The sequence below is a fragment of the Macaca fascicularis genome, chromosome 7 (assembly GCF_037993035.2).
Source record: "Macaca fascicularis isolate 582-1 chromosome 7, T2T-MFA8v1.1".
Lineage (NCBI taxonomy): Eukaryota > Metazoa > Chordata > Mammalia > Primates > Cercopithecidae > Macaca > Macaca fascicularis.
The window spans coordinates 160739503-160756106 of NC_088381.1; the positions used below are offsets into that span (position 1 = coordinate 160739503).

Sequence of the window (16604 nt, forward strand, 5' to 3'; positions counted from 1 at the left end):
TAACAGCTGTATTGAGATAGAGTTCATGCACCATAAAAGTCAGTCTTCTAAAACAGACAATTCAGTGGTTTCTAGTATGTTCACCAAGTTGTGTACTCATCACCGCTACTCCCAGAGCATTCTCATTCCTGCAAAGAGAGACCCCATGTCCGTCGGCAGTCACTCCCCAGTCTCTCCTTCACCCAGCCCTTGGCAACTACTAACCTACTTTCTATCTCTACAGATTTTTCCAAGTTTGGACTTTGGTTTAAATGGAATCATAACATATGTGGTCTTTGTGACTAGCTCCTCAGCATGGTTGTAAGGTTCACCTATGTTGAAGCACGTGTGAGTACTTCTTTCTTTCTTATGGTCAAATGATATCTTCTTAATGAATAGACGCTGCGTTTCTCCATTCAGCCTTTGATGGACATCCGGGCTGTTTTCACCTTTTGGTTCTTATGAACAATACTGCTATGAACAGTCATGTACATGTTTCTCTATAGACACGTTTTCATCTCTCTTAAGGACATACTTAGGAGTGCAATGAGTGGAATTGCTGGGTCATATGTTTACCTTGATGTTTAACTTTCTGAGGAACTGCCAGACTCTTTCCCAAAGTGGTTGCACCAGTTTACATCCCACAGGGGAGGCTGGACTTTTCATGGACACTCAGATGTGGATTCTTTTCTTTTTCTCTCTACCTTCTGCTAGGCTGATGTGGGGAAATCCAGGGCAGATGGGGGAGGAGGGTGTGAAGAGACAGCAGTAGGGCAAAGAGGCCTGGGGGTCCTTTCACCAGAGTTCTGGCCTCAGTCCTGTCTGGTCCCCACTTGCCATGTGACCTTGAGCAAGTCACTTCTACTCTCTAGGCCTCAGTGTCCTTATCTCTAAAATGAAGATGTTGAACTAAGTAGGTCTCAACCTGGGTGATCTGGCTCCCTGGGGACACTGGGCAATGTCTGGAGACATTCTGGGTTATCACAGTGGAGCAGGAGATGCGGCCATCATCTAACGGATGTCACGGACGCCACTAAACCTCAAATGCACAAGACAGTCCCCAACAACCAAAAACGACCTGGTCCCCAACTATCAACAGTGCCAAGGTTCAGAGACCTTGCATCGGACTAAGGTGGCCCTATGGAAACTTCTGAGGAACTGCCAAACTGTTTTCCAAAATGGCTACACCATCTTATAATCCTCCTAGCAACATATGAGGGTTCTGATTTCCCCACATCCTCTCCAACACACCTATGTTATAGTCAGCCTAACAGGTCCGTCAATGGCTTTTCAAGTCTTTTCTGTTTAATATTAACAATGTCTGGAAGTGTTTTCAGAATGCCAGTGTCCTAAAAAAAAACAAAATAGATTAGTCATTTTCTTACCTGGTGCCTATAATTATACCAGCCATTTGAACCCGCCACGATCACTACCCAGTGCTTGCCTCCATCTTCAGGATCATCTATGGGAACAGCACCAATGCCCAGGGTCACACTGAGAAATACAGCTACTTTCCAAACCATTCTGCACCTTGGAGTTCAACTGCAGAAACCTGAGAAGGGAAACACAGAGTCAAGTACAAGGCAACAAGAACAGATAAACATTGGCCGGAGCGGTGGTTCACCCCTGTAATTCCTGCACTTTGGGAGGCAGAGGCAGGTGGATCATTTGAGGTCAGGAGTTCGAGACCAGCTTAGCCAACATGGCAAGACCCTGTCTCTACTAAAAATACAAAAATTAGCTGGGCGTGGTAGCACGTGCCGGTAATCCCAGCTACTTGGCAGGCTGAGGAAGGAGAATCACTTGAACCCAGGAGACGGAGACTGCAGTAAGCTAGACCGTGCAACCATACTCCAGCCTGGGTGACAGAGTGAGACTCTGTCTCAAAAAAAAAAAAACAAAACAAAACAGATAAACATTGTCAGCCCCTAAGAAAATATCATAGTAAATGGGTCAAACAGAAAAGGCCATTTAACCACCAGACAGAATATGTTGAGGATAACAATGAAGATAAAGAGGGTTTCTATTTTTGCTCTATTGCTCCACCCTGTGAGTGGAGAAGGGGCTGTCCATACCTCCTGATCTTCACTACAAGCCCAAGTCATGCATATAAAACCAAAGAATATCCAGAAAGGGCACTTTTTAAAGTTTTTGACATAACTCAAAATACAGTTGATAAAATTCATCCACAACATTCACTATTGGAAAAAATATCTACCACATACTATGAAGTATTTGTAAGAAAAGAATATACATGTAAAATAAACTGTGCAGGCCGGGTGCAGTGGCTCACACCTGTAATCTTAGCATTTTGGGAGGCCGGTGTATTACCTGAGGTCAGGAGTTGAAGACCAGACTGGTCAAGATAGTAAAACCCTAGCTCTACTAAAAATACAAAATTAGCTGGGCATGGTGGCACACACCTGTAGTCTCAGCTACTAGGGTGGCTGAGGCAGGAGAATTGCCTGAACTCAGGAGGTGGAGGTTGTAGTGAGCCAGATCAGGCCTCTGCACTCCAGCCTAGGTGACAGAGTGAGACTCTGTCTCAAAACTAAAAATAAAAATAAAAAAAGTTATATCAGAAAAAATAAATTTTAAAAATAAACTGCACAGAAAAATATGGAAAACAGACATAAAATTTTAAGACGAGTTATTGCTGGGTAGTAGGCAGGATCAAGAGTGATTTTCTTCCTCATTTTTGTCTCCTTTTAGAAACAATAAAGTTTCTAAAAATTCAGTACAGGTTTAATGAAAACATTGATGGGCAATTTAAGTTTATAATGTGAATTATCTGGATGAGCTATAGTCAAACATTAATTCATGTTGTCTTTGCATCACACTTATAGAGCATGGACATACGCTCTGTACACATACACGGCAAACATTTTCATCCTTGTTTTACAGAAAGGAGGAGTTGAGGTCTGACAGCAATGACCTGCCTAATAGCCATGGACTGTCATCGTTGGCCAGAGCTGGGACCATGCTTTCTGAACGGCTGGTCCGGCACTCTTTCTGTTGTATGGCTCTGCATCTCAAGACTTTATTATTACTGAGGCCGGGCGTGGTGGCTCACGCCTGCAATCCCAGCACTTAGGAAAGCAGAGGCGGACGGACCACTTGAGGTCAGGAGTCCGAGACCAGCCTGGCCAACATGGCGAAACCCTGTCTCTACTAAAAGTACGAAAATTAGCCAGGCGTGGTGGCAGGAGCCTGTAATCCCAGCTACTCAGGAGGCTGAGGTAGGAGAATCACTTCAATCCGGGAGGGGAAGGTTGCAGTGAGCCAAGATCACAACACTACACTCCAGTCTGGGCAACAGAGCGAGACTCCGTCTCAAAAAAGAAAAAAAAAAATACTTCATTATCACTGAAGTACATGCACTGTTTTATACCTCAATGTCAAAACCTTAAATACCTTGTTAAAGTACAAATGGAAAACAGCACCAAGCCTGTGGCTCTGCGATAAGAAAAATACACAGTCACTGAGATGTGGGCACTCAGAGCAGATGTGTGAGGCTGACTTCTGTCCCAATGCCACAAGCAGGGCTGGTGGTGCTCATTCATTCATTCCCTCACCACTCAGCCAGAGTCTCTGCAACACCTACTTTGCCAGACAAGGTACTGGGTGCTGGAAACTCAATGGGGACAGAACAAAGCCTGTGTCTTCATGGAGGACGCACCCAGATGAAGGGTGATCCACTTCTAAGCTGAAGAAACCATCCTCAACGTTCTGAGTCGAGTCCTCAAAGCGATGGATTTTCTCCACTAACTAAATAGGAAGCCCTGAGTCTCTTGAAAAGAGTCTTAGGCCAGTAATTCTCCCACTTGAATATGCACCTAGGTCACCTGGGGATCTAGGAGGCAGATTCTGATTCAGTAGGCCTGGGGCAGGGCCTGAGACTGCATTTCTCGTTTTTTTTTTTTCTTTTTATTTTTGAGAGTCTTGCTCTGTGGCTCAGGCTGGAGTGCAGTGGTGCGATCTCGGTTCACTGCAACATCTGCCTCCCAGGTTCAAGCGATTCTCCTCCCTCAGCCTCCCGAGTAGCTGAGACTACAGGTGCCCACCACCATGCCCAGCTAATTTTTGTATTTTTAGTAGAGACAGGGTTTTGCCATGTTGCTCAGGCTGGTCTCGAATGTCTGACTTTAGGTGACCTACCCATCTCGGCCTCCCAAAGTGCTGGGATTACAGGCATGAGTCACTGCTCGACGCACCCCCCCCAACCCCGCTGCCATGAGACTGCATGTCTAACAAGTCTCAGGTGACACTATGCTGCTAGCCTCAGATTACCTTTGATGTGGCAGAACTGCATGAAATCCCCCAGGCTCTGGTCCACCTGTCCTCAGCCCAGCATCCTGGTCAACAGACTGCACTGCTCCACCCTCAAGGGCTGTCTCCTAACAATAACTTAATTATTAAGCTGAAAGCCTGAATTGGTGCTAAATTTAGGTTTCTTTAGCTCCACTGCAAGGCCCATGGATGGGCAACTGGTAACTACAGTAAGATGCCCCCAGATTTGTTTTTTTCGGTAGGGGCTAGTATGGCACATAACAGACAGGTCAGTGGAGTGCTGAGGACCCCCAGTGCTAGAACCACGGGGTCTGTTAAAGTGCACCTGAGGAGGCTCCCCACACGTCCACTCGACCTGACAAGGGCTCACTGTGGGGCTGTGTTTCCAGAAAGGGATCCTGATCCAGACCTCAACAGAGGGTTCCTGGACCTCATGCAAGAAAGAATTTGGGGCAAGTCCACAGAATAATGTGCAAGCGAGCTTACTCAGCAAGTGAAAGAATGAAAGAACAGGTTACTCTATAGACAGAACAGGGTGTTCCCAAAAGCAAGAGAAGGACCATGTCCACCTTAGGTGCAATGCTTGTTTAGACATAAGACAACAAAGCAAAACAAAGTCACAGGGAGATGTGCCTACTACAAGGGCCTGGGACAGAGGCTTGTTAATCTTTGTAGAACTGCTGTCTTTCACAAGAATCTATGCTATTATCTTTAAGGTGAAACTTATGGCCAGGCGCGGTGGCTCACACCTGTAATCCCAGCGCTTTGGGAGGCTGAGGCAGGCAGATCACTTGAGGTCAGGAGTTCGAGACCGGCCTGGGCAACATGGTGAAACCCCGTCACTACTAAAAACACAAAATTTAGCCGGGTGTGGTGGCACATGCCTGTAATCCCAGCTACTCAGGAAGCTGAGGCACGAGAATCACTTGAACCCAGGAGGCAGAAGCCACAGTGGGCCAAGATCGTGCCACTGCACTCCAGCATGGGCGACAGAGTGAGACCCTGTCATAAATAAATAAATAAATGAAATAAAGTGAACTTATTATTAAACTAAAAATGCTTTTGTTCTTAAGATATTGGGACATCAGGACCTTTCCTGGGTCTATCTGGTAAACATTAACCTGTTCCCTTAACCGTAAACATCCTGTGACTAAGAATGCCTAACCTCCTGGGACTGCAGCCCAGCAGGTCTCAGCCAAATTTTACCCAGCCCTTGTTCAACATGGAGTCACTCTGGTTCGAGCACCCCTGTCAACTCGAAGGTAAGGAACCAATACAAGATACAATTATACAAAGGTGTGAGGAAGCAACAGTGAGGACAGGCGAGAGACAGTCAAGGAGCAAAAATATCCATGTACCCCAAGCTTCAGTGACCCCACAAGAGAGGTGTGACAGTCACTACCAAGATGTTCCAACCAATGGCTCTCACCTACTCGGAGCTCAGCCAGTAGCCTCCCTGGAAGGCCTTCCCCTAGGGTAGGGGTAGACTAACTTTCTCTGCAAAGGACCAGAAGGTAAACATTTTTGGTTTCGCAGGCCAGGCCATCTCTCTTACAACTATTCAACTCTGCCACTGTATCTTGAAAGCAGCCATGTCACCAAGTACTCGCATTTTTCTAAGAGATGGCTTAATTATTTTTGTCTCTCCTCTTATCGTTCCTCTGGTTCCCTGCTTCCTACTTAGCCGTTGAGAAACACAAATATAGCCTTTTATCCGCCCCTCCTTCACCAGACACTCCCTACAGGGCAAATTCATCTAATTCCTCAAGAGTTAACAGTTGATTTACAGACCAAAGCATGCCCAATACAGAACCCTCACCCACCAGGAGGTTGCCTCGAGAGATAACAGTCAAAAAGCATGCCTGCTACTCCCACCCACCTGGGGAGTTTTTGGCCTAGTCCTGCCCACAAAGATGCCAGCAGTCACCAGTTCAACCGACAGACAGCACAGTAGATAAGACACCAAGCTAACACATGGACACCCCACCTTGCTTGCTTCCTCCCCTGCCTTTTAAATGTGCCTGCTTTCTGCTCCAAAAGCAAAGCAGTACATTTAAAGGTGGGATGCCTGTGCTTGTTTCCCTAAGCAACTTGGAAATAAATCACCTTTTTTGTACCAGATCTTGCTCTTGTTAATTGGTCTCTGGAAATGATGAATTACTAACCCATGAGCCATTTACAGCCAGAGACAATATATAAACAAATGAACATGGTTATGTTCCAATAAAACTTTATCTATAAAATAGGTGGTTTATTTGGCCCATAGGTCATAGGTTGCTGACCTTGTCTGAGGAAGTGAGAATATGCCCCCAAACCACATGGCAGGCACAGCCTGGTTGTTACTGTCATCTTTCATCAGCAATAAATGGGTTCCCTAGTTTGCACACCTGTTTATTCTGAGTTTCATCCATATGACATAGTCCCAAAGAGGCTCATTCCTCTGGGGGCAATGGTGTGTGACTTTTACCTCCTCATATTTAGGATAAAAAAAATGAATAAATAAAATACCAGAAACAAATGGTTGACCTGACTGTGAACAACAGAACGGACACCACCTACTTATCCACCTAAATCAGCAAACATGCAGCAGGCACCAAAAAAGCACCACTTAGTTATTTTTACAAAATCGAGTTACTCTTCTAATCCACTAACAAGTTACTCCTCTGTGAGGAAAAGTGCCCTACTGATACAGAAAATGACATTTTCATAGTCTACCTGGTGATGGTCCTGCTCCATCATTCTTTTTTCTTATAAACACAGAGTCGTGATTCCCCAACTACAACGCTATATTAAAAGTCTCACAGTATGTTGCTGAATAGAAAATGCTACCTTAAAAAACCACATACATGGCCGGGCACAGTGGCTCACGCCTGTAATACCAGCACTTTGGGAGGCCGAGGTGGGCAGATCATGAGGTCAAGAGATCGAGACCATCCTGGCCAACATGGTGAAATCCCATCACTACTAACAATATAAAAATTAGCTGGGCGTGGTGGTATGCACCTGTAGTCCCAGCTACTCTGGAGGCTGAAGCAGGAGAATCACTTGAACCCGGGAGGCAGAGGGTGCAGTCTCAAAAAGAAAAAACCACACACACTAACACTATTTTGGGAAACATATAAACATAGACAGGCCTGGGGTGAAGAGAGACACAAAAGTAAAATAATCATTCCATTACCCTTGGCAATGAACATGCCTCAAAGCAGCTACCTTACTAATTTCCTGTGGGCATTTATTGCATGATTTTTGACAAAATCAAAGCATCAAAACAAAGCACCAATAATCTGGCAGCATCCCTGTGATTCCTGGTTTATCAAAGTGAAAAACTGATGAAAAAGTGAACGATCCCTGCTAAACTACTAGCTCTTTGTGACTCTGCTGTTTTTGGCTGTGGCTGTCCACGGTCCCCATCACACAGGCTTCATCTCACAGAGGCGTCATCATCATCTACCTCCTCTCCTTTAACTTGCCCTCCTCCTATCTACTCTCTCCTACATCCACCCCACCCTGAATCCATACAACAAACGTGGACTGAGCACCTGCTAGCTGCTCACAGGCATTGAACAGTGAGCCAAACAGACAAAACCCTTCGTGGAGGGGGCATTCCAGAGAGAAGAGACAGACCATTTACACACATCGGTTATCAGATAGTGATGAGAGTGATGGACAAAAATAAGGCAGGAGAGGGAAGGAGTCTCAGTAGGAGTGGGAGGTGTCATTTGTAAAAGGGGAAGAAACTAAGGAGGTGAGGGCACCAGCCCATACATTAGGGCAAAGCACTGGAAGCAACGTAAATGTCTAGCTGGATCAATTACAGTACAGCCTCATGGTGGGATACTGTGAAGCCTTTAAAAAGAACCTAAGGCAGATCATAATGCGCCAAGACTGAAAAGATCTCCCAGGGGTGCTGTTGGGGCACGTGTGTCATCTGCTAACCCCGTGCAGGGAGAAGGCAACACAGACAGTCATTGCTCCAGCCAAGGAAGATCAGAGAGAAAGACTCCCGGCTGGGCACAGTGGCTCATGCCTATAATTCCAGCACTTTGGAAGGCCGAGGTGGGAGGATCACCTGAGGTTGGGAGTTCAAGACCAGCCTGACCAATATGGAGAAACCTGTCTCTACTAAAAATACAACATCAGCCGGGCATGGTGGCACATGCCTGTAATCCCAGCTACTTGAGAGGCTGAGGCAGGAGAATCACTGGAACCCAGGGGGCAGAGGTTGCAGTGAGCGAGATGGCACCATTGCACTCCAGCCTGGGCAACAAGAGTGAAATCTGTCTCAAAAAAAAAAGACTCCCAGAGAGTAGGACGTGTTGCCGAGTGGCACAGAGGTGGGGAGTGGCACATTTGTGGGTATCTACTATGGACCACACAATGTGCAAGACATTATTCACACCATCCTCACAACAGTTCCCTGTAAGCAAGGATCCCCACTCCCTTTAGACAGGTGACGAAACTGAGGCTCAGAGAGGTAGAGAAACTTGGGGGTCAGTGGCACTGCTGGGACCACACAGATCTGACGGCAAAGACTGCTTGTTCTAGTGTATCACCCAAAGAAAGAGTTGCTTATGTGAAAGTCTGGGAGGCCGTGGAACCACAGGCGCTGCACCCTGTACCCCAAGGCCCGAGAACAGAGCAGGGCCTCACAGTTTCCTCCGGCAGTAGGACACCCACAGTGCTCTTCCATGCCCTACTATTTTAAGGCACTAGTGGGCTTCCTGCACAAACAGCTCTTATCTTAGAAGAGCCTATCAATGGAGTATCTGAGTTACACAAAGTCAAAGTCAATGAACAAGCCTTTACAGACTTCACCAGACTCCACTGACAAGTCCTCTGCTGTTGCCACTTGGCCTTCGTCCCTGCTCAGGTTACAGGGCTATACTAGGTCAGTAATTCACTTAAAATACTTCACTTGGAGCCGGGTACAGTGGCTCATGACTGTAATCCCAGAATTTTGGGAAGCCGAGGCGGGTGGATCATTTGAGGCCAGGAGTTTGAGGCCAGCCTGGCCAATATGGTGAAACCCCATCTCTACTAAAAATACAAAAATTAGCCAAGCATGGTGGCACATGCCTGTAATCCCAGCTACTCGGGAGGCTGAGGCAGGAGAACTGCTTGAACCCAGGAGGCAGAGGTTGCAGTGAGCCAAGATTGTGCCACTGCACTCCAGCCTGGGCAACAGGCTGTCAAGAAAAAAAAAAAAAAAAGACTTCATTTGGCTTCAAGAAATGTACCATCAAGTCAGGTTTAATCCATTTGAGAAGTCTGGGATGCAGTGCCCATTCCAGATAAATTATCACCAACAATGCAAGTAATAAGGTCAAGTTCACAGGGCCATCTAAATAGCAGAGTCAAGTTCACATCCGGGTCTGATACCAAAGCCTACACCTTAACCACCATCAGGAGTGACCCCTCAGTGCCAGCTACTGGCTCTGGGTTAGACACAGAAAACTATCAAAGCCAAGCAAAGCAGCTAGTTAGACAATGAAATCTGTAAAAAGCCTTCCAAACCTAAAGGTTTTGATCCTATTCTCTGCTCTCTAGGGGTTTAGAATAAAATCTTCCTGAAGGCCAGGCACAGTGGCTGACACCTGTAATCCAAGCACTTTGGGAGGCCAAGGAGGGCAGATCATTTGAGGTCAGGAGTTTGAAACCAGCCTGGCCAACATGGTAAAACTCTGTCTCTACTAAAAATACAAAAATTAGCTGGGCGTGGTGGTGGGCACCTGTAATCCCAGCTACTCGGGAGACTGAGGCAGGAGAATGGCTGGAATCCGGGAGGCGGAGGTTGCAGTGAGCTGAGATTATGCCACTGCACTCCAGCCTGGGTGACCGAGTGAGATTCCATCTAAAAATAAAATAAAATAAAATCATGCTGCAAGGTTTTTCGGCTGACAACATGCAGAAGAAATTAGGACAGGTGACAAGAACTGTCTCCTTGACCAAACTTTAGTCAGGCTCCTCTGAGCCCTCTTCTCCACAAGGCCTTGGTCTGCCAGGTCCAGTTTTAGCAGAAATCCAGAAGAGAATCCCTCACCCTCGATATCTAATGAAGTTCCTCTTAGTAATATTCTCTTGATGGGGTTCAGGGCCCACTAGCTTAAAAAATGGCACCTTAGTATACTGAATATTTTAAGCTGAAGGAATTCCACTAACCCCCTCACCTTGCCCATGGGCTGTAAATCCCCAGCTGACCTTGCCATTCGAGAGCTGAGCTCCATTCCATACTGAAGTCTCTCTCTCCTACTGCAGTAGCTAAAAGAAAATGTCTTGCTGTGTTTTGTTTTGGTTTTTTTTTTTTTTTTTTTTTTTTTTTTGAGACAATCTCGCCCTATCGCCTGGAATGGAGTGCAATAGTGCGATCTCAGCTCACTGCAACCCCCACCTCCCAGGCTCAAGCGAGTCTCATGTGTCAGCCTCCAGAGTAGCTGGCATTACAGGCATGCATCACCATGCCAGCCAATTTTTGTATTTTTAGGTTTTGCCATGTTGGCCAGGCTAGTCTCAAGCTCCTGGACTCAAGTGATGCGCCTGCCTCAGCCTCCCAAAGTGCTGGGATTACAGGTGTGAGCCACTGCACCCAGCCTGTCTTACTGTTTTAAAAAAGTACCCATGAGTGGCACACCGGCACATGCCTGCAGTCCCAGCTACTTAGGAGGCTGAGGTAGAAGGATCGCTAGAGCCAGGAAGTTTGGGACCAACATGGGTAACACAGTGAGACCCTGTGTCAAACAGAAAAAATTTTAAAAAGCATTGGATACAGGCTGGGCATGGTGGCTCGTGCCTGTAATCTCAACACTTTGGGGGGCCAAAGCAGGAGGATCACTCAAACCCATTAGTTCCAGACCAGCCTGGGCAATATAGGGAGACTCTGTCTCTGCAAAGACAGCCGGCATGATGGTGCACACCTGTGGTCCCAGCTACTCAGGCGGCTGAGCAGGGAGGATCACTTGAGCCCGGGAAGTCAAGGCTGCAGTGAACCATCCAGCCTAGGTGACAGAGAGACCTCTGACCTCTGTCTCAAAAAAAAAAAAATTTAAAAAGGCATCTGATGCAATTTTTCTTTAACAAAAGACAGAGCTACTAATTCAGGGGGGACCCTTCCTCTCTCTGGGCCTTCACGGTCCATCTGTGAAATGAGATAGTAGAGCTTATTAAAGGGTCATTCAGTCCTTTAAATCCTTTGATTTTCTGCTTAAAGAATAGGATTAAAACAAAATCCAGGCCGGGCGTGGTGGCTCGCACCTGTTAATTCCACCACTTTGGGAGGCCAAGGTGGGTGGATCACTTGAAGCCAGGAGTTCAAGACCAGCCTGGCCAACATTGCGAAACCCCGTCTCTACTAAAAATACAAAAATTAGCCAGGTATGGTGGCATACATCTGTAATCCCAGCTACTCAGGAGGCTGAGACATAAGAATTGCTTGAGTCCTGGAGGCAGCGGTTGCAGTGAGCCAAGATCGAACCACAACACTCTAAGCTGAGCAGCAGAGGGAGACTCTGTCTCAAAAAAAAAAAAAAAATTATTATTATCATCATCATCATCCAGTTAGATCTTTCTCAAATGAAAAATCTAGGCCAGGAGTGGTGGCTCACGCCTGTAATCCCAGCACTTGGAAAGGCCAAGGCGGATGGATCACAAGGCCAAGAGATCAATACCATCCTGGCCAACATGGTGAAACCCCGTCTCTACTAAAAATACAAAAATTAGCTGGGTGTGGTGGCATGTGCCTGTAGTCCCAGCTACTCAGGAGGCTGAGGCAGAAGAATCGCTTGAACCCAGAAGGCAGAGGTTGCAGTGAGCCGAGATCACGCCACTGCACTACAGCCTGGGTGACAGAGTGAGCTCTGTCTCCAAAAAAAAAAACAAAAACAAAAAACAAGAAAAAGAAAAGTCTATTTTACTCAGGTTAGTTTATCGTTTTTTCCTACAGAGAAAATGTGATTTATTGGCAAACTAGCTTCTAGATTAGAGAATACTCTTCAAGGTTATCTAACTCTGATTCATAGGAGTTATTTTATAATTCTGCATACTATGGGTAATAGCAATGCAAATAATTCTAGTCTAGACAGGCAAATGCGTGCTACCAAACGGAGGTTCATTTGACTTCCTTCCTCCTCTGTAGAGGCCAGTTTTGTCTTTCATTTGCAAATTCAATTCAGTATTTCTAATCTACAAATTGGTTGTACTTTGGAGTCTCCAACACCTCACCAAGTTTCCTCATTAATGAGTTAAATAAAATTCTTAACACATGTTCAGTTTTACATTTTACAGAGTAATGACTTTATCTGTTTTTTTTAGGAAATTATCTTTTAGCATTATGGAAAGTATAAGCAAGTAACATGTATTTCAAAAGAAGCAGTAAAAAAAAAATGTTTTTAATCTATTAATGGTTAGAACTTAGGTTTCTAGGAAAGTAAATTTTGGTCAATGGTGGGCACAGTGGCTCCTGCCTATAATCCTAGTACTCTGGGAGGCCAAAGCCAGAGGGTCACTAGGGCCCAGGAGTTTGAGACTGGCCTGGGCAAGACAGTGAGACCCAGTCTCTACAAAAAAATTAAAAAGTCAAAAATGTCACTCAGTGGTTAATAACTTCTCCACATTTTTATTTTAAATGCTTATTTGGAATTTGAGTTTTCTTTCACCCAAATTACTATTTTTGAAACCTGGGACCAGTGCAGTCTGCAGCCTTCTCCCAAAATGACTGAGCCTAACTTTTATAGCTACATGCTAACTCAAGTTAAATTTTTACTTTAACTTTTACTTCAAGAAATTGAAGGGTGGACATTAACCTATAGAAATGTACAAAGAATGACATAAAACACCAGTTACCTATCATCCAGACCATTCTCCGTTATTTTATAAACCCACTCATCTTTTTTCTACATTACAGACGAAATTGTTCCTTCTGTCCCATCCCATCCTCCCCACACTGCAAAGTAACCACTATCCTAAATTAGCATTTCTTCCCAATCGATTTATTATAAAAAGATGTATACCCACTCTACAAGCATTTCCCTACTAATGGACATTTAGGCTGGTTCCAATTTTTTAAACCATTATAAGCATTTTAAACCATTATAAGCAGTGTTGCCACAAACAACCCTAATATCCTTCCCCTTGTATACAAATGTCTCTGGCTTCTTAGTATTTTCTAGAAGTGGAACCACTGATCTTAAGATATACCCAATCTGCTAGTGGCTATACTGTTCAAAGATATACTTGCAACCAGTAGTGAATGAGAATCTCATTTTTTTCAAATATTTATCATCTCTTGATGGTGTCAAACTTTGCAATTCCTAACCTGATGAATATACAATGATCTAATTATGGTTTCAATGAGCATTTCCTGGATTACAAGAAAATTTGAGTCTTATCATATGATTATTTAACCATTCAGATTTCAATACAGTCAATACATGTGACAACTTTCCCCTGATAAACTGGGATTCCAATTATGGTCTGCAAAGCAACTTGTGCAGTTAAAAAAAAATACATGCTGGACATTTCTTCAGAAGATAGTCATGGGCTGGAAAACTCAAGACAGAGTTTACTTCTACATATTTCTTACTGACTAAGGCTGGGTATGGTGTATTCTACCTCCTTAGAGCTCTCAAATCTTTTCTCTTCCCCTCCCACTGCAACTGTCTTTAAAACCCTCATGATTCTCCTAGGGATTACTGCAATGACCTCCCTATCCTTAGTGTGGCCTCTCTCCAACACTTCCACACTACAGAGTATCTGAGATACAGATCTACAGTAAATGTGGCTTCCTGGACATTCAGGATAACATCCAAATCTCTCACAGCAGCACAGGAAGCCCTGCAAGACATACCTCTCTATTCTCACACATAAAATCCACCACCCACATGAAATCCCTTACTGCACCAGACTCCACGACTCCAGTGCAAAAGCATTGCTCTTTCTCCGCCTTCATCATGCTGTTTTCCAGATGAAACACTCTTCCTTCATCTCACTAGGTCCTGCCCAGCCCTCAAACTCCAAGGCGAGATGTGGAGTAATCCCAGCACTTTGGGAGGCTGAGGCGGGCGGATCATTTGTCAAGGATTCGAGACCAGCCTGGCCAATATGGTGAAACCTCGTCTCTACTAAAACCACAAAAATTAGGCAGGCATGGTGGCAGGTGCCCGTAATCCAAGAACTCGGGAGGCTGAGACAGGAGAATCGCTTGAACCGGAAAGGTGGAGGTTGCAGTGAGCCGAGATTGCACCACTGCACGCCAGCCTGGGCAACGGAGCGAGACTCCGTCTCAAAAACAAAACAAAACAAACCAACAAAAAATCCACATAAACTCCACTCAAGCCTCCCCATCTGTGCGAAGTCCCAACCTCTCCCACAAGTCAGCGTTAGATGCTGCCCCTGTACACACCTGTATACTCCAGCCCTTTAACGCTGGAACTGTTCACTAGAGATTGTCTCTCCCCTTTATGAAATAATCTCTGCTCAAAAAGCTTAGTAAGGCTCAGTGAATGTTTGCTATGCAAGTCCCAGAGTAAAGAAAGCTGGGCTACTCCATTCACCACATACCACAGGGCTAGTCACCTACCCTGGGCACTCCTTTTCATCTCTAAAACAAAGCACGGGACACAAAGTTTCTTCTTCCAGCCCTCAGATACTACAATGCATGGCACAGAACACTCCACGTAGGTATAACCTCAAATCTAATACGGACGGGAAAAAAAACCAGTTAACTTTCACTTCCAATATTGATGTGGGTGGTCCTGAAACTCACCAGCTCAAACCTCCCAGAACCAGAGCTTCCCTGACTTCTCTAAACAGATGTCTTTATAAGCCTGGGTATTTTTGTTGTCGTCGTTAATAGCCCTTTCCCACGGGTGCAATCCTCCACATTAAAAGCATCAAAAGTCTGAACTGTTCGCAGGTCGTAAAGCCTGGAACCAAGCCCCAGTCCCTGTTGGGGCCCTTGGCTGTGGGATCTCTGCAAATCACGTCTCCTCCCGCGCCTTAGCTTCCCCCTCCAGAGCGCTGCGCCCTTCCAGCCACAACACGCGTGAGAAGAGAGACCTCCACCCCCAGTACCACCAGAGAGGCCGCAGGGTTTCCCTTCCCTCTGGATTCACCGTTTCCCGAAAATCCCCCTCGCAGGATAAGAAACTGATTACTCAGACAGGGACGGGAAAAATGAAAATCCCAGCCCTGAAGTCGAGAGCCTCAGAGAGCAGACGCGAGGCCCTGGCCTCGGGCGTGGGGACTGAACCTGGTTCTGTGTTGGGGCTCGCGGTTACCTGTGGCAGGCGACCGTGGTGGCAGTGGTGGCGGCGGCGGCGGCGGTGAGTGACTGCGCTGCTGGCGCCTGCGGGACCGTGAGAACTCGCGGCGGCGCGCAGCCTCACACCAACCACCCACGACGGCCGCACTGCTGTGATTGCTGCGGGCGCCGCAGCTCCTGGCTTAAGGGCCACTGCGCCGCGGTGACTGGTGGAGCTACGGGGCGCGGCATCTGCCAAAACCAATGGAAGGAGAGGATGAGGCCGGCGAGCCAAAGGGACTACAAATCCCAGTGTGCACGGGCAGGGGTTTCTGGACTAGGCGCGGGGGTGGAGGAGCAGTGGTTGCGCACTGAGCTGAGGTCGGGAAACCGAGGTACTTGACATCTGGGGCTGCAGTGATCCCAGAAGCATATACCGAAATAGCATACCAGCTCTTGGAGCAAACCAATCTGCACATTGGACCCACTTAGGAAAGCCTCAAAAATACTGATGCCCCTGTGAAAATAAAATTGAAAAGCTGTTGGAACCTCCCCATCAAAAAAACACTATGCCTTGAAAGAGATGTGACTGTAATATCAGTCACGTATGCTTACAACTTCTATTCCCACATTATAGATAACTCGCTTTCTTTTATTGAACGATGTCTAGAGGGAATTAAAAGGCTTCAGGGACAAAATCTCGTGCCTGGTTAAGTAATGAACCTTGCTTCATCATAACAAGAAGATTACAACTTCTTCTCTCTGTTACCCTGTTTTGCTTAGACCAGAGATATAAAACCCACGATTATTACACCCTCTGTAAAAAATGCTCAATATTCCCTTCCCAAAAAGAAACCAATATCCAATCAAATTGCTGTACCTATGTGCCAGCCTTGTAGGAATACTGTTATCCTGCTCAAAACTTCTGTCTCTGCCTATATAAATGAAACCTTAACTTCCTTACTTTAGAATGCCAAATCCATTCCTTTGGAGTTGGTGTTTCTGGGTGGTCCATCCTCACACTTTACCCTTAAATAAACTATTTTAGGTTGGCACCTCCGCTATACCCCCAGGAATTGTGATTTTGTTGGTTTGCATGTGG

At 45.9% G+C, this 16604-nt stretch overlaps 1 protein-coding gene across 2 annotated transcripts in view; it reads right to left on the reverse strand.

Annotated features, from left to right (window-relative positions):
- LGMN (legumain) overlaps positions 1 to 15681 on the reverse strand; it is a 43398-nt gene extending 27717 nt beyond the window's left edge. Inside the window, exons 1-2 of one of the 2 annotated variants that reach the window (XM_005562054.4) lie at positions 15540 to 15681; positions 1365 to 1531 (exon numbers count right to left, since the gene is read on the reverse strand). In XM_005562054.4, the coding sequence (XP_005562111.1) occupies positions 1365 to 1502 (138 nt within the window). In that variant the 5' untranslated portion in view covers positions 1503 to 1531; positions 15540 to 15681. Of the gene's footprint in view, positions 1 to 1364; positions 1532 to 4269; positions 4351 to 15539 lie in introns of those variants that run through there. The other variant, XM_065549267.1, reaches the window with a different exon arrangement.
- Between the last annotated feature and the right edge of the window lie 923 nt (positions 15682 to 16604).